At 39.2% G+C, this 26715-nt stretch overlaps 1 protein-coding gene across 14 annotated transcripts in view; it reads left to right on the top strand.

Moving 5' to 3' along the window:
* LOC135216083 (epsin-3-like) overlaps window positions 1–26715 on the top strand; it is a 305512-nt gene that overhangs the window by 76837 nt on the left and 201960 nt on the right. For 13 of the 14 annotated variants that reach the window (XM_064251091.1, XM_064251088.1, XM_064251087.1 and 10 more), the window contains one exon: window positions 20002–20080. In XM_064251091.1, the coding sequence (XP_064107161.1) occupies window positions 20002–20080 (79 nt within the window). Of the gene's footprint in view, window positions 1–858; window positions 895–20001; window positions 20081–26715 lie in introns of all 14 variants that reach the window. The other variant, XM_064251086.1, reaches the window with a different exon arrangement.

Genomic DNA, 26715 nt, shown 5'->3' with positions numbered 1-26715 from the left:
ATGTATTGTTATGTTGTCTATCACAAGAAAGAAATCTCGGGGCAATGTTTCCATTGAGATACTATGTAGGGAAAGTGAGTACGTACTTGATTTAATTAGTCATGCAAAATAGATCCCACATGATCAGAAGGATTTAACTGAAAATCTGTGCCACAAAATATATTGGACATTATTTGAAATCGGTGGTTGCATTCAAATTTCTTTTCATTTAGTGGTGGCCAATTAGTACTCATAGTTAATGACTATTCCCAAAGAAAAGTAGACTGATATTGTTTAGTGGTTTTACTGCATGACTTTTTGTCTTTTTGTAGGGTTAGTAATGATGATAATTCAGAATTTTAGGTTTCTTAATCAGTCGTGTCTTTGGCTTAGCTTGAGAATAGGTAATGATAGGGTAGGTGAAGCATGTAAATGTTTTTCCAGACTGTGTGATTGTTAACAATTTCCATTTTGTGATCTAGTACATAAGGAACAAGTGAATAAGATAGTTTACTGTGCTTGGTTCTGAACATTGTAGTGAGAAGGGCTTGTGGTTAACTGGATTAATTAAACACAATGATTCCCCTAAATATTATCACTAATTCCTCATAAAGCCTTTGTGTATTTAGAAGCACACCTTTGCCTAAAATGCTTTCTGCTCTTATTTTCACAGGTGTACCATTAATTATTGTTCTAAAATGTACTTTTAGGTGTTCTTACTATTCTGTACGTAAGATAGATGTATTCCCAAGAAAGCTTGGGTTGTTGGCTTACTTATGATCAGTAGAAGACAACTCCATTCATTCTTCTTCTTTTGTGTGTGTAACTGCTGCTTGTGTTAAGTTTTTGTTGAAGGCTTTTTCCCACTTTACTTCACAGGACATAAGCTCTCCCACTAGCCCTTCTTATCCTGATGTAAGTATCTGCTCCACTAAATCTCACGGTTGGCTTTTGAGTTGGCCACAGTGCTCTATAACTTGCAACAGCTTTGTACAGATCCTCAGGAATACCAAGGGAATCTTTAATTATTTGAATTTTGTGATAATTTTTATTTAAATTAAAATAATTGGTTTTGATTCAGTCTGTGATATATAGTATTACTAATTATTTTTTGGTCACTTTCTAAAACTGAATTTGAAACTAGCTGGTAAAAGTTAGTTATATCCATGAGTTAATCAAAAGCTGTTTTGTAGTTGTCAGGACATTGTGGCTGATCCTCGGCAATCTTTGTTTTATCTTAAGGTATCCATTATGCATGATTAAAAAACACAGTTATTACATGTGAGATGAGTCACATTATTTGTTAAGTTGCTGCTGTTCAATTTGTTTCTTCTGTTAATTTTTGCAAGGTTTTCTCATTTTAAATTTGAAGGTAAAGCATGTCTTTTTTTTATTTGTGTTATGAATAAGGTTATGCATTGTTGCATTTAATGTTAAAAAACATTGTTCAAATTGTTAGTAAACTTGGATGTTTTATCAAAACTTGTTACAGTTATTTGGTAAGGGTGAAGATTTTTTTAGGCAACTAGGCACAAAAATAACTACAAAGGTTGTCATTGAGACTTAGTTTGCTGGAAGCAATTTCATGCCTACTGTCATTAAAAAGTATAAAGTAAAGACATGGTATTGTGTGTCTGTGGTCTGAGTCTAGGCACCAGTTGAAATTTATTAGGTATCTTAGTAGAAGGAATGCATGTACATGTAGTGAATTTGTAGATGCATGTTCTAGTAGACTTGGGAACAAAAATTTCATATTATATAGTCTTTTAAAGCCTATGATATCTTTTGCAACTTGTCTTGTACTCATATCACAGTATACTGTATCTGGGAATTACTCTGATGATTATAGTTTGTGTTTATATATATATATATATATATATATATATATATATATATATATATATATATATATATATATATATGTATATATATATATATATATATATATATATATATTATATATATATATATATATATATATATATATATATATATAAGTCATATCACATTTCCGTGATTCGTATACATATATCGAGCTACAATGTCCTTTAATATCTAATTCGCTCTACCTCAGAATTAATATATTTTCATATATGCTTAACCGAAGGGGAATATTTTCTCGATATTACACTTGCCTGGACCAGGGCGCAAACCCATGGATCCTTTCAAATCCAGGAACGTCAGTGAAGCTTATACCTACTACACCACCGCGAGAGGCTGGTGTATTAGGTATAAGCTTCACTGACGTTCCTGGATTTGAAAGGATCCATGGGTTCGTGCCCTGGTCCAGGCAAGTCTATTATCAAGAAAAATTTCCCCTTCGGTTAAGCATATATGAAAATATATTAATTCCGAGGTAGAGCGAATTAGATATTAAAGGACATTGGAGCTCAATATATATATATATATATTTATTTTTTTTTTTTTTTTGTCAAAACAAACCAATTACTTATAACTAGCTCACATTTGTGGTCATCACAAAACCCTGTCAGTTCTCTATTCAAAAGAATATTGTTTGTAGACTGATAGTTGTGTGCACGTGCCTCGCTGACCGTGAGGTACTGGGCAGTGAAGAGCCTCACTTTTTTATGTCTATGGTTTCATACAAGCATATATTCCTTTTAACTTCATCCTTCTCTTTTGATATTGGATAAAAAAAGATTAAGGTGAAATTTCAAGCCCACCAAGTGGGGTTTTATTGCTTTTTTGTCACCATTCGAGAAGGTACTTAGTATTGAGAGAGAAGTTTTCTAAGTAACACAGTACTTTTATTGCTTCCTTTTCTCTAGAGTATTTGGAGTACACTTGATGTTGGTAAGTGCATTGAGTGATATACTAGTCATGAGCACTAAAGTTAGCATATTTCCAAGTTTGCATTTTACAATTTTCTGCAAACATTATGTTGGTGTTAGGACTGACTTTATATCTCAGTTGTTTAGGGGGAATAAGTGTCTGTCCCACCCTTTATTCCATATACTGATTTATTTTTTATCTTTGTGCTAACATGGTTACAGTATGTTGAATGCTCTTCAACTATACTGGCAAGTTTTTCATGTGCAGTTTTGTGTTGTCTTGGGTAAATAACTGCCTTTATTTTTATATATATTTTTTTTTTATAGTTTTACACTGGTACCCCAATTCATAGACAGTTCAATTGTCTGACCTCCTGAAAAGTTTGGAAATCCATTAAGTAATGGAGACCAATGACCCAGTATTGGGAGTAGGAGTACACACAGCGATCCCTCGTTTATTGCAGTTAATGGGCACTGGAACCCGCCACAACAGGTGAAAATCCACGAAGTAGGATTGGCCCCCCTAGGAATTTCTGTAAATGTGTGTGTGGGTACCAGAATGTTTAAAATATGTATATACTTTATATATATACTTTACTTAAATCTATTTAATTATAAAACCTTAATATTATACATTCACTCACTTACATATATTTTACTTAAATCTATTTAATGTTAAAACCTTAATAATATACATTTCTCTCTCTCTCTCTCTCACACATACGATATGTATGTACGTATTATGGTGTTCTACACTCACCAATGACAGTAGTATCTTGTGACTTGACTCCAGTAATGACGACGATGACAGACCTGTGCAGTTCGATGAATGTGATGATGAATGATGATGGTGTTACTGCACAGGTATAATGAGGCCTTTAAATCAGTTCGGGAAGCGCCTGATTGTCAGATATCGGTGCTGGATCATCAACATTTGCTTCTGAGAGAGGCAAAGAGGCTGGTGGTGGCAGAGAATAGGCTCCCACTCCACTTGCAGAGGCTTCAGGTTCACTCGGAGGCTTTTCTGCTGGAGGCACTGATGGTGTAGCTGGGGTTTTTACCTTGGAGAAGAACATGGTAATGGGTAGTTGCTATTGTTGTTTTTTGTTTTGCTGCAAAATGCCCTTGTACAAGGACATAACCCGTCAACACGGTTGCTAAACTCGACAATTCGAACCGTATTATAGTCGATTTCTTGTGCAAATCGTTGCATTGCCCTTGCCATGGTGCACAATATTTGCAGGTACTTCAGGGTAAGGCCACGCTCTTCAATTTCTTCGTCTTGCTCCTCTTCGCTTTCTTCTTCACTTGCAGACTTCGTCATCTCAAGGAGGTCTTCATTTGTCAGTGGGTCCGAGTGGGCATCGATAAGGCCGTTGACATCATCTTCCGTCATGTCGACGAATCCTTGATCCCTGATGATGCGAGCCAGCCTCACCGCCTTCTCCACTGCCAAGTGATGAACTTCATCAGGAGTGAAGCCTGCATAGTCAAGTACCACGTTAGGCCATAATTTCTTCCAGCAAGAATTTATGGTCTCAGTTTTCATGTCCTTCAATGCTTGCCGGATATTAGTCAAGCATGACGCAATGTTGTAGTTATGCCAGTACTTTTTCAAGGTGAAGCCTTCGTCGTCGTTGTCAACTGCCGCAATGAGGCCCTCCATCGTGGAACAAGTGTAGAGTGCCTTAAAAGCACGAATGACACCTTGATCCATCGGCTGAATTAGAGATGTGGTGTTAGGGGGCAGAAACTCGATCTGAACCCCATCATATTGCAGGTCTGTTGCATGGCCTCCTGCACAGTTCATCAAGAGAAGGACCCAAAAAGGGAGGCCTCTCTGAGCCAGATACAGCTTCACCTGGGGAATGAAGCAATGGAGGAACCATTCGAGGGTCAGGGCTTTCGTTATCCAAGCCTAAGAGTTATGCATCCTATACATGGGGAGCAGAGCCTTATTTTTGTGTTTTAAGGCCCGTGGATTTTTGGTCTTATAAATAAGGCCTGGCTTAAGCATAAAGCCTGCAGCATTGCCTCACTTGATGAGAGTGACACAGTCCTTGTGGGCCTTGAAGCCTTGCCTCTTCACTTCATCCTTGAAGAGGAATGTACGAGAAGGCATCATCTTCCAAAAGAGGCCTGTCTCGTCCATGTTAAAATCTTGCTCAGGGAGGTAGCCGCCATCACAGGTAAGCTTAGAAAACTCATCCTCCACGTAACGACGAGCAGCATCGGTGTCGGCAGAGGCAGCCTTACCATATAAAGGCATGCTTTTGAGGCCATATCTCTTTTGAAATATATCGAACCAGCCTTAGCTGGCTGTAAAGTCTCGTCCTCGAGGAGGCGAATCACTCGTGGCCGAGCTAGTACTGGCTTGAGGTTTGTCAGGATCTTTCTTCAGCATCTCCTTTGTCGTTGTCATCGGGCAAGGTTTGATCATAGAGAGATTTGGCCTTTGTCCTGATCATATAAGTGTCCAAACTCACATTTTTTTCCCCTGCAATCAGCAACCCACAAGGCTAATGCAGCTTCCATTTTCACAATTCTCTTATTACACAGAGTTACCACACGGTTCGCTTCTTTATTGAAGCTTATTGCAGCAGTTTTGCGGATGTTAGCTTTGTCTTTTTTGATGTAGCGCACTGTCGATTCATTCACTCCATAATTGCGTGCCACCGCGGCATAACTTCTGCCCTGTTTTAACATATCTAAAAGTTTGACCTTTTCACTGATGGTCATTATCTTCCTCTTCCTCTTGGGCTCACTAGAGGAATCTTTCGCAGGGGCACGGAGCTTAGGAGGCATTGTAAGGGCCTAACGAAAATTAATTTCGAACACAACACTAAGATACGCGAGAGACAGTTGACAGCGTGAACAATAGTGGCGAGATACAACAAGGGAAGAAGCTGGGAGAGGATGTGATGATGTGCAGCCAATCAGCTCACAGGATACATCCACTCATGCTCTCATTCTTCGATCTTGCACTGGAAACCAATTATGTGCCTTGTCTGAGTGCCCGTGGGTATGTACAAAGCCTCTGAGAGAGCTTCTCTCTTTGTCTGGCATCCTGGGAAACCGTTTCTCTCGCGCATCACGATGAAACAACACTGCTTTCTGCAATATGGCTGCTGATATGGCGGTATTTTTTCATTTTTATTTTTCAATCAATATTTTTGAAAAATCAGCGATGCACCAAGGCCGCAATACTTGAACCGCGAAGTGGCTAGGGATTACTGTATAAGATTGAGGTCATTCAGCGCTGAAACAAAAATTGAAAGTAAATGAGTTTTAAAAGGCGTAACAGGAGGAAAACCTTGTAGTTCTACCATGAAATAATTGTTAAGATTGAAGGAAGATAATATGAATGGAGGTACAGTAAAAGAAATGAAATGGGTTGCAACTAGTGTCCAAAGGGACGCAGCAAAGAACCTTAAATAATTTCTACAGTGCACCCTGTGATGTGCACTGACGGCACTACCCTCCCTAAGAGGGACCCAGTATTGATTACTTGTTACTCCAGACCCAGTGTAATAATTGTGTGAACATCTCTCATTTTTGTTTTCTTCTCTTTGCATGTAACATCATTTCAGTGTATGTTTGCTTTTGAGGATGGTCTTGTATGCTGTTCAATTCAGTATGAATCCAACAAGACAATTATTAAGAAGAAAAAATATAAAATAAAAAGTACCTCATACCCTACATGTGAGTGTGGATATGTGATTGTCTGCTAATTTTATACAGAGCAAGTAGCTACCATTTTGTACTGTATTTTGATATAACCACATGATAAATCTAATGAACTTATCATCCAAATCTTTATTAGTGTGTGCAGGGCTTATTAAATATTCATTAGATTTTTTATCTTTGCAGTGGCATACAGAAATTTAAGAAATCCTCTCACTCTAACATATGTCAAAAACTGCTTGGCTTAGGTTATCATGCATTAGTAGTTGAAGCCTTGGGTAATTATGTAATGCACTATACTGTATTTGCCAATACACAGTTAAATTAATCCAGTTTTATTAATGGATTTTAACTTTATCAAAACTTGGAGTAAAATAAGGATATGCAACATTATCCAAGATAGAGGTTAAACAGGGACTGTCAGACATTTATACAATTGTTTATGGAAGCTACTATTACATGAAATTGACAGATTAACTGAGAACATATAAATTCAGGGTTTTTCACAACAATATTGATGACAGCAGTACTGTAGTGAAAACCATTGAATATACATGTAAATTTGCTTGTTTACTTATTTGTCAGTCACATTTTGTAAATTGCGCTTCTTTCCGTTGTATGTATCTCTAGAGAGTTTTTATTTACTCCATTTTTTTACTTCCATTATTATCTTTTGATAAAGTTAGTATCTTAATAAATGATGATTAATATGATTGTACAAGTTAACCCAAATGACTTATGATAGCCTAGGCTCAAGTAACTTTTGAGAGGTCTCGGGTGGTGTAAGGATATCATAGATTTTTTTTATGCAAATGGATTGATTGCTTATCCCAGTCTCATAAGCTGTCATGCAGACTTTTTCATCCCATCAGCCAAGTCTGTGGCTTTCAGCAGTTCAGTTCTTCCTGCCTTAATTGAGATTCACAAAAATTGTAAGTAGGATCTGTAGTAGGTTTATGAAATATTTCATCAAAACTTTATCATGCAAAGCCCTTACTTAAGATTAAAGTTTCCAGCTCACAACCCTACTGATTTTCTTTCAGCTAATTGTCATGACTACACAAAAACTGAGGGTCTTTGCTGCATTGAACCTCAGGTTCTGTGAGGCTCTTGCACATTATTGTCAGTTGGTGTATGATTCCCTTTTGAGTTAGGAATAAAGTGTCAGTGATTCTTGATGACCACAGATGTGGGCTAATTTTAATTGTTTGTAAGAAATAATTTTATTTTGAAAAACTACCTACATATTTTGTAGATTAGTATATCACTATGGTTGTCTAGTTGTGCTTTATTCATTTCATGCAACGGGAACAGGAACTCAAGTTAATAATCACTTCACTTTCAGATATTTAAGAACATTATTATTAAAGTATTATTTAAGTTGTACATTAAAAAATTTTCTTTGTGGTTTTGCTTTTTTCATTGATATGGTTTTTAGGCACTTTGCTTTTACATGGACTCTGAAATTTAATAGAGGAATCAAGTTATTGTCATTTTTTTATTTGGTATTGTGTAATGCTGGATACACCTGTTTGCTGTATCAAATTGTACAGTGCCTCTGTTTCCTTGTGTGATGTGAATATATAATAATTATGAAATGGGATTAAACACTAGTTATATTTTATGATGATACACTCACATTTGAATGGAAAAGACCAAACCACATATTTGATGGGAAAATAGAGCAGACTTTGGAATAAATGAAATACTAAGTAGTACTGTAGTTGGTAACCATGACATTTGAACATTAAGCTTTTTGTATTAAACAAAAGAGAAGAAAGTAAAACATCCTAACAGTGACTCAGGAAACCTATAAATTTAGCAAAAATTTGTTCTAAATTAAATTGCCGAGAGTGTAGTTTGTACATTAAAATGGTGTTGGAAAGGTCTTTAGCAGAAGAATCTTATGTGCCAGTTTTTATGGGTCATTATATTATTCTGATTGCACAGCTCAATATATAGAAGTGTACATGAAAAAATTGAAGCAAGTGTACACTGTGTGAATTTCTGAATAGTATAATTAGGTAAATACAATTAATTTGGTTATGTAGCTCGTGCACATTATTCACTTAAGAATTGGAAATGTTGAACAATAATAATTTGGGTGTAATTATCAATAAAGGACAAAATGACTATAGTCATTAGGAGCCAAACGTCAGCCCTACGTCACAGTGTGAAGGGGGCAGGGCCAAAACCCCATTAATTTTAATATTTCGAAAAAATGCTTTGGCCACTTGATAACAGAGGTGTTGCTCATGTCTTACAGCCATTTAACCAGATTTTGAAAATTTCAAAAATATTCATCAAAAATCAGAGGGGAAGCCCCCTCAAGTTTTTTTTTAGACAAAATTACAATAGACTAACCTCCTCCTCTTTATCTATCCCATCTTCTAGTTTAGTTACAAGAAGTAAAAGAGGATGCTTAAAGTATTGTTAGTAGTATTATACTTATTGTGTAAATGCATACAGCCAGAAACAGCTGATATGCGATGAAGAACCAAATCCGATAACAACAGCGTAGCGGGATCAGTTAGCCACGGGTTTTTCCTTTGACCACTGCTAAGTCTATATCACTGGTGTGAGTCACAGCATCGCGGGCTTGTCTGTGTTGCGTATACGATGTTTATTGGTAGGCTAAGCCTCTGCCACGGTCCGATAACTACCAACATACATGAAAAGACTCTCATTATGGTATAAACCATTCTCACCTTATATATTACTGGCATATCTTCATAATTAATAACCTATTCAAGGTATACTATGTATGACGTTTATCGGTAGGCTAAGCCTGGTCACCTTGCGATAACCACCAACATACATGAACAGATTCACATTATGATATTATCTGACAATAAAGGTAATGCATATTTTGTTCATGAAACTTACCTGTCAGATATATATATATAGCTGTATTTTCTGAAGTCCGACAGAATTTCAAGAACTTCCGACACACGCAGTGGTCGGCCAGGTGGTTAGTACCCATTCCCGCCGCTGGGAGGCGGGTATCAGGAACCATTCCCATTTTGTATTCATAATTTTTCTGTCGCCGGTGCTGAAAACACCTGTTTTCAGTACCTCCGTCTTAGGATTTTGGAAACTTCATTGCCGCTAAGTATCCTAATTGTCTTTTGATTTATTTACTTGGATTAGTGGCTAGGCATACGCTATCTTAAATAGATTTGAATTTGATTCATTTTTTGCATAAGATATCTGAATCTAGTTAGGCTAGTTTCAGAGGGGGTTGTCTGCAAAGATAGGGTGTGGCTACCGAAAGCTTCGGTAGATCCGCACTTGGTATGCACGAGGGATATGGGTCTTGCTTCTTTGTTGAGATTTGTCATGTAAGGAGTGTGAGACTTTGTCTATTCCGTAAGGAAGACGTATGATTTGTATGTACGCAATTAATCAGTAAACATGTCTAATAACGTAAGGAAGACGTATGATTCGTATGTACGCAATTAATCAGTAACAAAAGTCAGGGTAGTGAACCTGCTAACCTTCCTGTAGACTTTATTTTGCCTAACCCTGTGTATGGCTACGGCTATGAATATGTCTGCGAGAGGTGCTCGCTCTCCTTCATTGCTGTGAAGAGTGCTACTTCTGTAATTGTTACTCCTAACCCTGTAGTGTTGCCTTCGGGCCCTAAAACAGTGTCTGTCGAGGAATTGCCCTTTCTCTGATACTCTTTCGATTTGTAAACTTAGAATCGAAAGTGCTTGCTTTAGAGAGCAAAAGTGAAGTGGCTAAGTGCAGTGTCAGTGCCCCTTGTGTAGTGGAGGGTGCGTCAGATCGGCCTTATTTCGCCTCTAGGCCGGGACCTCTGCTTGACTCCCAGGACCCGGGGAGAGAGCATGTCGAAAGCCGAAGGAGGGTTACGAGGAACCCCCACCGATCTGGCGTGCCTTCGGCAGTATCTGATGAAACTCCCCAGACTGCCAAAGTGCGTGCACGTGCACGAATCCTGAAGGATTGCTTCTCGTCCTCCGAAGCGTCCTCCCCGTGCAGGGGTTGGAGCTTTCGGAAGGACTCGCGCCCTCTAAATAGAAGCTTTATAGAAGAGGACCGCTTTCACGGTCCTCTCTCTCTCTCGTTATGCTTGTTTCAGTGAGAAGTAAGAAGGCGAACGTCGCCTGAACACGTGTCCATCTTTCCACCAAGAAATACGGAAAAGAAGTCATAGTAGCAGGACGCTTTTGAGAGCGGACGTCCGAGCTTTATTACTGTGAGAATAAGAAGGCGTTCCCTCGCCCCTCTTATTCTCACACGATCAACCCTTCTCCTGAGAATGCTTCGTGCAGTCGGATTTCTCTCCGAGATGTATCTCGCTCTTCCTTGAAGGCAGTTTCTCTCGCTTGTTTTGACGCCTGTCAGGAGCGTGACGCTTTTCTGCACGCTTCTTTGGACGCTCGGCTTGGACGGGACGCTCGGATGGACGCCAAGCGCGCGCCAGTGGACGCCGAGCGTGCGCCAGTGGACGCAGAGCGCGCGCCAGTGGACGCCGAGCGTGCGCCAGTGGACGCCGAGCGCGCGCCAGTGGACGCCGAGCGCACGCCGAGCGTGCACCAGCGCACGCCAGGTGTGTCGCCTGGCTGAACGTTTCTGTTGAACTCTTCAAGCTCTTGTTTCAGATTTGGGCCTAAAGAATTTTTACCTCTACCTTCGGTGATACCTTCTACCTCACCTGCAAAGAATGTGAAGTAGGCAGTGCTTCGGAGGAAGCTTAAAGTGAACAGACAACTTCTTCTTCGAAACCCAGCAAAACATCGGGTTTTGTGAATTCAAGAGGTCTCTGTCAATTAATATTGCTTTTCGCATAGGTGGATGGAGTTAAGGAAAGCTCAAGGGAAGATCTCGTTTGCTCTACCGCAGTCAAGACTTTGTGATAAGGCAGTTACGGGTTATGTAAAAGCTCGACGTCCTACACGTCATGACGCTCGACTACTTTCGGTAGGATTCTTGCAAAAGCACTCATCAAGAGGACGCTCTTCAGGAAAGCGCAAGACAGGACTTCCTTTGCCATACTGCCAATAAATTTAAGTTGCAAGCTTTTTAGTCCATCTGAAAGGGCTTTTCAGATGATAGATTTTGTTAGTTCCTAAGTTCGGGACTACGCTGCCGAAGTTGAACATCGGGGTCCTACCTGCTGAAAGCCCAGTCTCTTATCAGGATTCTTGCCCCTTCCTCGATTTGATATGGGATCGCGAAAAATAATATGCTCGACTTCCTGGATTACGTTTGTCAATTCAGTGACTTTCCCCCATTGACAATATACTATCGTTTTGTCAAGTAAGTGGGTATCCCCTCATTGACAAAATATCTTTTTGTCCCGTAAATGGGTTAGTTCTCATTGACAAACATCTCTTATTGACAAGATTCGGAAGAGCTCTCATTCATCATTCGCAGACTCGTACAAGAAATAGACTTGTAGACTACGTCAATGAACGCTTATGTCCAATAACATAAGAAGCTTGAGCTGTCTGCTTCGATTCTCTAAGTTTTGTTCGTAAAACTTGCCTGTCAGATATGTATGTAGCTGTATTTCCGAATTCAGCTATATATATGTCTGCCAGGTAAGTATGAACAAACTTTATTGTAATATAATATCATATTTTGCCTTGCGTTATTTTACTACTGGTTGGTTCAAGTCATATACGCTTGATGTAGTTACCTCTTCGGATGGCAACCGAGAGGTCTATTGTCTATTATTTTAAGGACATTTAATCGTTACTCCCTGCAGCCTTCCAGGAGTTTCCGATTTATCTTTTACCGTTGTATGGTAGTGTTATGACGACACAAACGCATCTATATATTTACCGTTTTCTGTTTTGCTTAAATATACCAGCTTGAGAGTCTTTTTCTGCTCAAAAATAACGGACCTATTTCTTCGTAGAATAGGGTAGCTGGCAACCCAGACATAAAGTTAAGAGACGACGATCGTAAGCTGCTGCTGTGTCTGTCCTCCTGGCTCCTCCAGTCCAACCGAGCCAGTACCAGCTCGTGCGCTGTCATGCGCGGTAGGTTACGTCTGTCGCTCCTGCGGGATTGACTGACTAACCGTATCTCTGTTCTGGCGGTTACGTCTCTCCTGCGGGATTGACTGACTAACTGTATCTCTGCCCTACAATCACAGACTTTAGCCTAAGATTGAGGGGATTTCTTACATGAATGAATAAACATTGCATTCGTTTTGCCTTACTATGTTCAACAGAGATATCTCTTACTCCTTTCGGTGCTCGTTACCGCACGGTTAGGACTACGAGTCCTAACCGCACATTGCAACTATTTTGCTCTATGCTTAGGACAAGCGCACGCTTATTAGGGAAGTAAACATACTGTGTGAGGGAATGGATGAGCTTGCTGGGGACCATTTCCTTCCTAAAGAAGTTTGTTTCCCTGAATAGACTGCAATTCAGACCTCTACATGTTTTTTCCTACCGGGAAACTGAAATTTTATTCGAGATCTAGGAATGATTCTGAACATCTCTCAGTGCGTCAAGTATCACCGGAGGTGATAGAAAGAAGGTGCCGGACATCTGGTTTCAGATGTCCTGGATCATAATCTGAAAGAAGTGGAAGCAATTCGGTCGTCCCTCCAGTCCTCGAAACGAGTTTTTGGAACCAGTGGTCCATATCAACTCTGATCTTCCACAGCTCTCTCATATCTTAGGAAGTATCTTCTCTCGGTCCCTGTTCGGGTTTACGAGAAAGAGCCTATTATAACAACAGGCGTAGAATGTAACGATCCTCTAGAGGTTCGTTACAGGATTGCAAAAGTCCGTACGAATCGTCTCGATCGACGGCAGCAACTACTGACTTCCGAGTGGAATCTTTCTTTAGAAGTATGTTGAGAGTTGTGGAGACTTTAGGGACGTCCTTTCATTCATCTCTTCGCTATGTTGAGGACGAAGAGGCTTCTTCTTCTCTGCTCCCTTATTCTCGATCTGGGAGCGGTACCATTAAACGCCATCCTATGATATTGAACGGGGATGGATGTTTAGTCTCTTTTCCCCTTTTTCAAACGCTTAAGAAATGTAATAAGATGATTTATGACGTCACAGGGAGCGACAGTGACGCTGATCGTCCCATGTTGACCTTCAAGATCCTAGATTCACAGAGGTCACGTCCTTCCTAGTTCACTTTCCAAGGACCTTTTCCGAGAGATTCGGTCTACTCTAACACAAAAGGTACCTATAACCTCTCCGCTCAGAGTCTGACCACGTTCAGACTATCGAGATGTTGACAGGAATAGATTACCGTCTTCCCTTTCCGTCTGAAGAATGGGATAAGCTGGCAGTCACAACTATTAAAGAGTACGCAAATATGTTGTTGACGGCCTTTGGGCTCAGAGATTTGCTTCTGTCAAACAACAAAGCCCTTCACGATCTTTGAGTTCTGTGGAATCTCGAAACTCGCTCACCATCTACTTTTTGTCTCACCTGTTTTCTCGGAGTCAGACACTCGTGCGAGATCAGGCGACATATAGTAGCCCTGAGTTTCTTGTTGATGAAGTCGGTTGAGTTTATACACCCCCGATGATCGTGTAACATGAGACCAGGTTGGACTGTCAGGCATTCGTCCTTTGGGACTGAATCGCCTTTTTGCTCCTTGCTCCTTTCTCCTGGCACCAGAAGCTCGAGTCAGGAGTTGCTCAGGAGTTGATTCGCTGACGACGTTGGGTTGCGTTGATACAACCCCCAAGGTTTGTTTAGCTTGAATCGCCCAGGCAGTCCAGACACTCATCCTTCAGCGAAGAATAGTGCCTTATGGTCTTCAGGGTACAGCTTGCTGTCCTTGATTCGTCTGACTGGTCAACTGCTCGGTCACCTGACTTTAGTTAACAGACGACTGACCTGTGCATGTCCAGATCGAAGCTTTCAATATGGAATTTAACGTAGTCTGAAGTTCTTGATGTCAAAGCTTTCGAACGTCTCCTACCTGTTAACTTCTTGCACGTGATCAGAAAGGCCTTCTTCTAACCACCCTAGATACGACAAAGAGGGTTAGTGAGGTTTTAAGCCATCATCAGAAGTTTTGGCTTTAGAGGACACAAGGCGGTGTGTTCTCTAAGCCTTCCGTTGTGGCCTAAGAATGGAAACCCAAATCTTTGTCCTTGGGCCCAGGAACTTGGAATCGAGGATGGCACAGTTAGTGGGCAGGAGCCAGAGAGAGTCCTGTGCCCTGTCGGGTCTCTCAGTTTTATCTACATAAAACTCAAGAAGTCGAAGTCCTTCGGGCAATCTGCAGTGTTTCCGAAAAAAGACCAGACTTGCCCATATCGAAGAACACCCTGGCTTTAGTGTTAAGGAGTTCTTTCAAAAAGGCTCCTTCATTGTGTTTGCACAAAGATTTGAAATCTTTTGATCTGAATGCTCACGAGGTGAGGGCGCGGCCTCGGAAGCATTTCAACAGAGCATGGCACTCAGCAACATCCTGAGTACCATGTTTTAGCGAAGCAACTCTGTGTTCACTTCACACTCCCTGAGGGATGTGAAGATGGCATATGAGATCTGCTGCTCGCTAGGGCCATACGTGTCTGCAGACACAATCTTGGGGGCAAGAAGTTCCACTCATCCTATCCTGTAGAAAATGGGTTATGGAAAGAGCTCTTAATTTAGTTGTTGAGTCGCCGCCAATGGCGATTCTTAACTCTTAAGCCTAGTTAAAAAACACCTTAACTTTGGCTAGGTTGGTCAGGTGGTGAGAATTATATATATATATATATATATATATATATATATATATCTATATATATATATATATATATATATATATAAATTTTATTTTACTTCTTAGCCCTCATGGTATGGTCAATATGGTCTAGTCACGTCGTGGTCTCGCCCCTGTTGACAGATCATCTGGAGTGCACCAGCTATATAGGTCTCTACCTTGCTGGCAACTCTAGTAGCACAAGCAGACTTACGTGGCAGTAACCAGGAAGCCAGCTATGCTAACAGGTGGAACCAAGATATAAATCATCTGCATGCATTTGTTTCCCAAAATCCTTCTATTCTGTCCCTTCCCACCTCCAACGGTGGGATTCAGCTATATATATATCTGACAGGTAAGTTTCAAGAACAAAATGATATTGTTATGATACAATAAAGTTTGTTCATACTTACCTGGCAGATATATATAATCAAGTACCGACCCACCTCCCCTCAGGGGACAGTGGAAATAAAATTATGAATAGAAAATGGGAATGGGTTCCTGATACCGCCTCCAGGGCGGGGGAATGGGTACTAACCACCTGGCCGACCACTGCGTGTGGGAAGTTTTTGAAATTCTGTCGGACTTCAGAAAATACAGTTATATATATCTGCCAGGTAAGTATGAACAAACTTTATTGTATCATAACAATATCATTTTCATAATAAGTAGCCTATTCAAGGAGTAATTCCACATCACTGAAAACTTCATTATTAATTTGGTAGTACTTAATTAACTTCTCTGAACTACGCAGTCATACAAACGATAATTGTCGTAGATTATCGTATTGTTGTTTGAGATTGGCAACAAAGCATAAACGTAACAAAACCATTTTTTACCTTATATATTATTGGCATATCTTCATAATAAGATGCCTATCTTATATATTAATGGCATATCTTCATAATAAGATACCTATCTTATATATTAATGGCATATCTTCATAATAAAGTGCCTATCTTATATATTATTGAGATATATTTATAATAAAAAGACTATTCAAGGAATAATTCCTTGGGGAAAGCATTTTTCAAAAGACAAAAGTACACTTTACAAGTTTACAATATGCATTGATTACTCGCCCCCCCCCCCTCTCTCTCTCTCTCTCTCTCTCTCTCTCTAACATTTCAAAACAAAAACTTATTTCACTTACAGAATAAACTGTAATACTGATCTATTATTATCGTATTAAATGAACAGATTGTTCCCGAATGTAGGTACGTGTTGCCATATCTTCATTCATTCTCTGATTTACTGACCTGTGTTTCAATACAAGTTTAATAGTTGACTTAATGATTATCACATATAACAGTATACATGAAAATATTTTATCATTATTGATGTTTCATCTCTTATCACCGTAAAAATGTTTGAAATACGAATTTCATATGTAAACAGCACAATGTTGTTGTTATTCTCGACCTAAGCTAGTCAACAGTTAACTCTCTACATCTACTCTCTTCCTCAATCTCTCTCTCATCGTCACCCTCTCTTCTCTCTCTCTCTCTCGCTCTCATCTCGTCTTCTCTCTCTCTCTCTCTCTCTCTCGACTCTCTCTTCTCGCTCTCTCTCCTCTTGTTCTTCAATCTCTCTCTCTCTCTCTCTCTCTCTCTCTCTCTCTCTCTCTTAATGAAATATGAATTACTGTATCATAAATTTTTTGTACAAAATTAAAAATAATGATAATTCCATTAATAATTAGTTCTTTTAGCAACAAAATTGCTTTCCTAAATCATTCCTTTGTAATAAATGTCCATCAGTTTATTCTCAACGTAAACAAAAGACAAAAATAGACATATTGCTGTATTTTGCTGTTATACATTAGTATTGCAGTTGGGAATTGTAATCATTACAGGACATTTTTTTTATCATAAATGTATTCATTCATGAACTCACAAACGTCGGTATAGCACCATCAAATTCTACCATAAACAAAATTTGAGAGAAACTTGTTCTTATCAAAACAGTTTGGCATGAAAGAACACATTTTACTTTTTCACTCCGATAAAAGGTAAATATGTAAAGCTTGTAGTATTCTGATGAAATCCAGTGAAGATATCGAACGCAAGCTGTTGATTTTGTTTACGCAATACACATGCTCTCAGTACCATCTACTACCAAAAATATAACTTAATTTCGTTAACAATGATACGTATTCAAGTGATATTTCGACTTGAAAACACTTCGTATAACGTAAAATAACCTTGTCCCATATCTATAGAGTACCTTGAAATTCATGTACACTTACTAGAAGTGAGAAAATTGCTCTGATTTGAGTTCAGTACTGTACAGCAAAATAAACTCGCCTCCCAATTGCCCTCAGGTGATTTCCAAACCAAAACATTGATTGCTATGTATGTTTGGATTTTATAATGCAATAGTAATATAAAAATACATGCGATGAAGTAAAGCATAACTTTTTAAAAGATCCATGGAAAAGATGCATATTCATTATGCTTGTATTTTATCATATGATACTAGTATGTGAATATTATATATGCTAATTTTATATCTCGTGCATGATGTGACCCCCTTAAAATTAGCTCCAAATTTAGGTCTTCAAAAGTCGCATGATACGCGAGTATATACGGTACACACATACACACACACACACACACACACACACATACACACACACACACACACACACATATATATATATATATATATGTTGGTTGTTTAGCTGAATTTTGACACCGATAAGCACTGAAAATTGCCGATTTTTTATTATCTGCGAATTGTGTTTTATCATCAAGCCCTTGGAAGAGAATGCCTGCCGATAACTGGGCCATGCCTGTATATGTTATATATGATCAAACCTCGAATTTCATACACCCTGGTTTTCGTATGATTCAGTTTACCAGGAAACACTTCTTCCATGGCCCATATGTGACTAGGCCCCATATTGAGCACCCAAGCAAAGTATCCTGTGTTCTCTCGTGACCTATTCTGCTTTTGGGTTCATTGTTTTTTCTTTTTTTTTTTTATTCAAGTGCAACTGCTAAATTAACCCATCACTGAGCCAAATAAAGTTCCAAGTGCCAACCCTTCTGTAAAAAAGTTGAGAAACACTAGAAAGTACTCGTAGCAAAGTATTGGAGGCTGTTGCAGGCCAACCTCAGTAAGAAAATGCCTACAGGAAGTGCTGCTGTTAGTGTATGGCCAGCAGAGGCTGGTTTGGAAAATTCAGAAAGCGAACGAACATACATAATGTCCCTGCTTCAGTGATTATGGACATGATTGCAAAGTGGAATGATGTAGAAAATTTTGTGGAGAATCATCATCCCAACAAAGATGTAACCCATGTCTCCAACATGTTTAATGACAGTGGTGTGTTTACTTTAACCAAATTTTCAAGAGACTCCAGAAGCAAATGTGTCTGGACAGTTTTGTTGTGTGACAGGGGTCCAGTGACTAAGTAGTCTTGGCCTAGTGTCAGTATAAAATGAAGAAGGGAAGTAACCCCATATAGTGGCAGTAAAAAACAAAGAGGAGAAGTAATCCCAGATAGGTCCTTGATACCCGAAGTCCTTCTGCATGGGGATTCCCCTGCCAAACAGTCACCTCTCTTCCTCCCTCTCCCCTCCTCTCCCCTCCTCTCTGTCTTCCATACGCTAACAAGTCTTCCATAAAGGTAAGAAAGATGTGAAATGTTTATTCATCCATTTCATTGGTGTTTCATATTTGTTTCATTGTTTTCTGTATGTAAACTGTGTTTATTCTCTATAAAATTATATTTTTTTATGTTAATATTTTTTGGTTTCTGGAACGCATTAATTGGATTTATGTTATACCTTATGGGAATTATTCTTTCGGATTTTGTATGTTTCAGACTTCATGAGACATTCTGGAACAGATTACATACGTATTGCTACTATTTGAGGTTGAGTTATTCTAAATTCTCATAATTTCTTCATTAAGTAATGAATTCTGCTGCAGTAAGGGTGCTGATACTTTTTGTGTGTTGTTGGTTTTTATTTTTGTAACAAAAACACGCCAGATATTTTTGTTTTTATTTGTGCACAATTTGTTTAGTTTTTAATTTTATAAGGCTGTTAGGAGAATAGGGTTGGCTGACATTTTCAGAGGAGTATTTTTATTTTACAATTTTTGTGAAGGAAGGGCTACGTAATGTTGAACTCATGTTACTCATTCATTTGCTGCTTTTTCATACTGTGTATTTCATTTGTTTTTGTTCTCTCTCCTGTTATGCTGAAACTTTGTTGAAGTTAAAGGATTTGAGGGTATTACACGACGGTTCTGTTTTCAGAAGTTTTGTCAATACTTGTGTTAAACATTAATGATGCACTTTCTCAGGTGATATTGTTGGGAGGTTGCAGTGTATGATAACTCATTACCACTACAAAAAGTAATGATAATATAGCTCAGGAATATTATTGGTGTATAAATGGCCATAGGTTTTAGACTCATGAGGAAGTAATTTTCCAATAGTGTTTGTTAACCTACAGTGACAAATGAAGGAATGCAAAAGCAATGGGATGCAGTTGTTTTCTTGTACTTAGTTAGCGAGCTTTCAATGGCCAAAGATAGATTCTAAGTCCACAGTAGAAGTTGTTTTTTTGTTTCTGCTATTTGTTTCCAGAGAGAGTGATTTTAAATGCATACATAAAAAGGTAATATTGCAGCAGGAATCATGTTGTTAAGGTAGAGTCTTCATATGTGCAGCTGTGCATTTGCTTGTCTGTTGTTCATGGAGATTTTGCAAATTGAGGTACTTTGCTACCATTTAAATGGTGTTATGTCTAACAGTTGGTCTTGATATTTTGTATTGTGTTGATCAATGATATGTTTTCTTATTTTGCTGCTGCCTTCTTTTCAGACTTATGTGACAAGTTCGTCAAGACCGGCAGAAAGAAATGCATATGGAGTGAGTGAAGGGCCATCTAATTTAGAACCTCGTAAGTATTTTCTTTTGGTGATTTTTTTGCATTTTAAATTAATTTGAATTGAAATAGAACAATGAGAACTGCTTATTTAGTTCTACAGGAATACAGCTATTGCCTCTTGTATCAGGAGGATGATGAGGTAGTTAATGGATGGAAGAGGGGTATAGAAGGGGTTTTCCTCACTCCCAACCTCACCACATACTTTTTCTATGGAGCCAGACCCAGAAGGCCCATCTGTGCTCTCACTTCACCTTGTGGAGGCTGGAATTTGGATTTTGTATGAGTATCTTGCTACCCTTGATCCCTTGTAACCATTTGTGCCTTTTTTGTACTTTGTACCATCATTCTATAATTTTTGCATCTTTGGTCCTGTTTTCTCTCAAATATGAAGAAGCAAGACCAGTGACTGCTTGGGTTCTAGGTTATGTTTTGGTCACTTCCTGTCTTCCCTATTGGTGGATCCATGTAAATTTTTGTTCCTACTTTATGGATAAGGATTGTTTGCTATCCTTACACTATCCTGAATTTGCTTCCGGGTCTTCTTCTGGATGAGGAAAAGTGTATAGTAAGAGGAGGAGGACAGGAAGCTTACGCTGGTTTCTCTTTGAGGGTAACATTCCTCTGGAAATGCTGCCAAACCCTTCCAGCTCCTTTTGCCCCTGATTGCCATACCTCTTCTTCCTACCCATGGATCTTCTGCTCTACCAAGTTTAATATAATAAACCCAGGGATGCGCTGACTGCCAAATTTCAAGGATTTATCAAATCTTAGTTATTAACAGTTTTCAACTTTTTTATGTCTAATAAACATACAGGCGGCCCTCGGTTAGCGGCAGGGGTTCCGTTCCTGGCTACCGACGCCAAGCGATTTTCGACGCTGAGCGATTTTAAAGCCTACGGCCGCCGCACACCTTCTTTCGAAACTCTAGACCAGTCAAAGGCGCCGTAATCCCACAACAGCGCAATAAGTAAAATTATATTTATGCAGTATAGTACTATAGAGTTTACTGTACAGGACATGTGGGTGTCTAGAGTATGTAAAGATATAATAAAGTTTATACAGTGTACAGGTAGCTGTCGTGTTCAGGTTACGATCATTATACGATAGTCCGATTTTATGAGAGATCAAATTACAATGGCCTAACTTTATCCATCTTCTAGTTACATAAGTTCAATAACAGCAAAAGAGAATGATGAAAGTATGGTTTTAACGTTATATTCGTTGCGTGAATGTGTACAGCCATGAACAACCGAACGAGAAACAACTTTTTTTTTTTTTTTTTCTAAGTACAACCGAACTGGATAACATCTGTTTGGCTTGTTTTTCGATCATCGTACTACAGTGCAACATTGCCGTATTTGTTATAAATGGCGTTATGTATAGAATAGAACTGAGATATCTTAATGTAATAACTTTATTTGCTATAGATCAGAGATCAATATAGATTAAAGATCAATCGGGAAATATACCGTTAAATTTAAACCTAGTTATAACTGAAGCTGAGAAAACTGTTCAAGCTGCTAATGACTATTATCATACATCGGCAACAAGGATAAAACTGCAGTAAACGTCTGCCATCACACACAACTGTAGATAAAATTGGGATAAAATCATTTTAATCAAAACTACTGTGCTTGAAAGAACACATTTTACTGTTGGTTTCACGCCGATATAAGATAAATAACGTAAAGTTCGTATTACGATGATATAAAGGATTATTGCGAACGATGATATAAAGGATTATTGCGAACGGAATCACATAATTTTTTACGCAATAAACATGCCGCCAACGTAATCTGTTAACGGAAAAAAATAGTAGTTCACATTCACAACGAGACATATTCAATAAATATTTACACCTAAAAACACGCTGTATAAGGAAAAATAACTTTGTCTCTTGTAAGTCAAGTATATAGATATTCGTTTATGCTAACTAGAAGCAAGAGCATTTGCTCAGAATTGCGTTATGGTGAAACAAACTCGTATTCATCAGCTGATTTCAAACCACAACATTGGCCGCTTCGCGGAATACGGGCTTAAGTTTGCCGTAGTATTTTAAAATACAATAATATGAGAATGCATACAATATTCTTGGATACAGTGAAATAATGTATAACATTTTAAAGGATTTATGTAAAAGATGCATAATTAATAAAATAACACAATGCATTTTTCGGAACTGGCGGACAAGAACGAACATGAAAAACCATCCCCTGACAACGTGGAGCGTAGTACAAAGGCTGCCTTAATTTGTATCTTATTTCTGTACAAAAATGAAAATACCTTTACGTAATATATTTTCATACACATTTTAAACATAAAAGCATAAACATTTGAGAAATCGACACATCGATCGCTAAATTTGCACTCTTTTTAACTCGATATTTTCGGAAGAGCGGCAGACGGCGGCATACAAGAACGAACTTGAAAAAAAACATCGTAGTCGATAACTTGAAGGGGAGTTTCAAAAGCTGCCTTTTTATCATATTTCTGTATAGAAATAAAAATACCCTATTCATAATACATTTTCATACACATTTTAAACATAAAAGCATAAACATTTATTAAATCGACACATCGATCGCTAATTTGCACTTTTTTTAAATCTATATTTTCGGAAGAGCGGCAGGCGGCGGCTTACAAGAAAGAACATGAAAAAGTATCGTATTTGATAACGTGAAGGGCAGTTTCAAAAGCTGCCTTTGTATCATATTTCTGTACAGAAATAAAAATGCCTTTCACGTAATACATTTGCACTTATGTAACTCGATATTTTCGGCATAGAACAGCGTCAGAGGCATATATTTTACCCTAATACCTACGTAATAACTCTCCATAAAATTTGTTAATATAATTTGCATAACCTTTCTGGTCTGAACGGAATTTCTACAAATGTATGAACTCGTTAGACAATGGCGCTAGCGGCGCTGTTAACTGAAATTTGTGCCGTAAAGATACCTTTAAAATGCCTTATTTTTTTAATGAATATTTTTTACGACCGCCGTAAAACAGATTCGCCGTTGAGTGATTGCACCGTTAACCGCGGGCCGCCTATCATGAAGTCATAATGCTAAAGAAAAAACTTTTTCAGATTGGTTTATTGACAATTTTATTCATTGCTAGTATGACGCTGAACCATGAATCATAAAAAGAATTGTAAAAAATGTCTCTGAATAATTCAGGATAGGTCCAAGCGAGTTATGGACTGTTTTCGAGTTTTATATATAAAATATACATGTCTAGAAACATTATTGTTGTAAAAGTTTTAGACTGGTATAAAAAAATGTTTAGATTGGTTCATGGACATCCTTGTTTATCATTTTTACGACGTATTGTGAACGACAAATTGTAAAAAAAAGCATGAAAACAAATTTGAAAATGAAATTTATTAAAAAAATAATTGTTCTCCTTATGTATCCCATTTTCTCTAGTGTTAAAGTAATAGAGAAAATGGCTTATAGGGATAACTGAACCTTCAGAATGAAAATATTTTTATTTTGTTTTTGAATCCTGAAATTTTGCTCTTTTGCTGTTTCAAGAGAAGTTTTTTTCTCTCTCTCTCTCACAACGAAATGGTTTGATCTCAAAGAAAACTGAAGCAAGACTGTTGTTTATTCAGTATTATCTGTATAATCCAGTTGAAAATCAGTGGTAAAAGTTAGAAGAAAATAACCTTCAGTCATCAGGTATGAAGTCATTTACTTTATAGAAAGGGGTCTTACGCAAAATAAGCATAAATTTGTTCTCTTTGCTATTTTCTCAAAAACGTTTTTTGTTCATGCACAAACAAACCTGAGGTCTTAACAATAGGATAATTTCTAGCGCCCAGCTGGATCCAGTTGAAAAGCAGATGAAAGCAAGGAAACTTGTGATATCTGGCAACACATGCATAGATCGGGTGAAGAGTGGTCAAGGAACCACTCACCTACGCTACTGCGTCAGTCTTTTCTTTACCTCCTGGGTGAGAGTTGTGGTTACCCTCTCTCGGCCTTTACCCGGTTCATTGCCCGTTTCGCTTGTGTTTAGTGTGTGGCTGATATGGCTGCTTCTGCTCCTTCTCAGCCAACGTGTGTGCCCCGGAATTCCAGGTTTTCTGTGTTCTCGTTTTTTGGCTTCGGCGGCAACCAATCCCCACATCATGTGTTGCAGGTGCTGTTCTAATTTTTGTAATATAACGAATTCTTGCACGGAATGCCGGGCATGGCCTAAGAGCAGTAGAAGTCGTTTTATAGCAAGAGAGAGCATCGGAGGGTTTCGACTCTTCCTTCATAGTAGCGTTGTACCTGTGTCTCGTTCGTTTTCTTCCATTGATTCGTCGCTGGAAGTATTGGGAGGCCCCAGGCTGATTTTTGTAATGTCGCCCCTTCTTTTTCGAGAGTTAATTTGATTCCCGGGAAGGGGGGCCCTTTTTCATCATTCTCATTTATTCCAGAGTCAGAGATGTCCAAGATGGTGGCGATTTGGAAGACGCTTGGGCCCCCGTCCTTGGAGGGGTTGCTAGTGCACTTTATGGAGGCTCGCTACCCCCCTCCTCAGGCTGGCCAGGCCCTGTCCCCTCCTCTCGGCCTTGTCTTTGTGGGTAGCCGAGGTCAGCCATCTTGTATTGCTCTGCGAGTGACTGTTGCCGCTTCTTCGAGTCGGAGGGAGGCCATGGCTTCACCCCCGTTGATGACATCATGGAATCAGTCGTTGTGTATTCCTCCGCCAGTGGCGTCTGCTTCCCCTTCAGACTGAGGGGAAGCTGTGATGTCATCATCTCTTGTGACATCCCTCCCATTGATGATGTCACTCTCAGTTGTCTCCTCTGCATTGCTCCTCTCATCCGTGATGTCATCTCTGCCACCCAGTTCGCTACATCTCCCTTCCATGTCATCGGAGCCTTCTCTTGCAGATCAGTCTGAGGTTATATGCCAGGCAGTGCTTAAGAGTTTGGAATCTGTTTTGGATGATAAGTTGGCTTCTACCAGTCAGTAGAATCCCTGTCTCTTCGCAGTTGGAGGCTATCAAGTATCTCCTCTGAGTGAGAGGCTTTTCTCAGGGAACAGCAGGGCATATGTCCATTAGTCTCAAGGTCGACCTCTGCGGTTAACAAGGCAAATGGGCGCTCTACTGTGATTGGTGTCCTAAACAGGATTTTTCTCCACTCGCAACCTCTATTCAGCGAATAGCAGACTTTTTAACCTTCCTCAGAGACAAGAAACATTTGTCTGTTTCTGAATTAGAGGCTATAGGGCTGCCCTGAGTTTGGTATTATGCCTTCGAGGTATCGACATCTCCTCTTCCTGGGAACTTTCTTTGCTAGTTAAGGGGTTTGAGCAGTCGAGTTCTCCTAGAGAGCTCATGCCTCCGACATGGGATGTTTCCTTGGTTCTCAAGAGCTTCACTAAGACTCCATATGAGCCCTTGCGTCACTCATCTGACAGGAACTTGACACTCAAGACAGTTTTCCTTCTGGCCTTGGCATCTTCCAAGAGGATAGGAGAGCTCCATAGCCTAAGCTATGTTGTGAAGCACACCAGGGGTTGGGGGTCAGTGTCCTTTGAATTTGTCCCGGAATCCATTCCATCACTGAATGACTTTGTGGATGATGATGCTCAAGAGCTTTTGTTGTGCCCTGTCTGGGCCCTGTGTTGCTATCTTAAAAGGACTTGGCACTTTAGACCAGGCTGCCGCAGATTTTTTTGTTAGCACAGGCCGTACGAAGAAACGTGTCTAAGAATACTGTCTCTTTTTGGATACGAGAAGCCATCAGACAGGCATACTTGACTCTTGATGATTCCACCGCCACATCTATGCAGGCTAGACCGCATGACATTAGGGGTATTGGTCCCTCTCAGGCTTTCAAAAAAAAACTTGGCTGTACATAGAGTGCTGAGCGCTAGTACTTGGTTACGCCAGTCCACATTCACCTCTTTCTATCTTAAGGATGTTGCCCACAGATCTATGGACACGTTTTCCCTGGGTCCTGTGGTGGCTGCCCAACAGGATGTGTAACTCATAGTTGCCTTTAACAGGGCACTTTTGTATCTTACCTAAGATTATTGTGTGAATGAGAGATTGAGTGAGTTGACTGGTCTCCTTCTCTCTCTTGTACCTTTCCTTCTTCCTTCGAGGGCGTTAAGGAATAGACACATCATTCGCTGGACTGGTCTGATACAGGTGAGTAAGGTAGTCATACTGATAGTGTGGGCGCTTAATATACAAATATCAAACCCTCTATTCGGTAGCATATGCTCCCCTCATTGGCAAGGAGGAGTTGGAGTAGTACAAACCGTAGTGTATTGGTTTACTATTGGACCGTCAAAGTTTCTCTTTGGTTCCCTATATACAATGATTCTCCCATATATCATTGTACGTCACTCAGGGTTTGAGTGGTTAGGTATAAATTTATCTAGCTTCTCAATGGGCTTCAGTCCCTCTCCAGTTTAAGGGGGCCAGCCGGCTAATGCCATTTTTAAATGACAGGACTTAAAAAAAAAAAAAAACGTTCGTGTCATGTTCAGTTGTTCATGGCTGTACACATTTATGCAACGAGTATAATATTAAAACCATACTTTCATCATTCTCTTTTGCTGTTTTTGAACTTATGTAACTAGAAGATGGGATAAAGTTAGGCTATTGTAATTTGGTCTCTCAGAAAATCGGAT

This window comes from Macrobrachium nipponense, chromosome 6 (assembly GCF_015104395.2).
Source record: "Macrobrachium nipponense isolate FS-2020 chromosome 6, ASM1510439v2, whole genome shotgun sequence".
NCBI classification, from domain to species: Eukaryota; Metazoa; Arthropoda; class Malacostraca; order Decapoda; family Palaemonidae; genus Macrobrachium; species Macrobrachium nipponense.
Note: the sequence above shows the minus strand (reverse complement) of the source record. Positions and strands in the feature narration are given on the sequence as shown.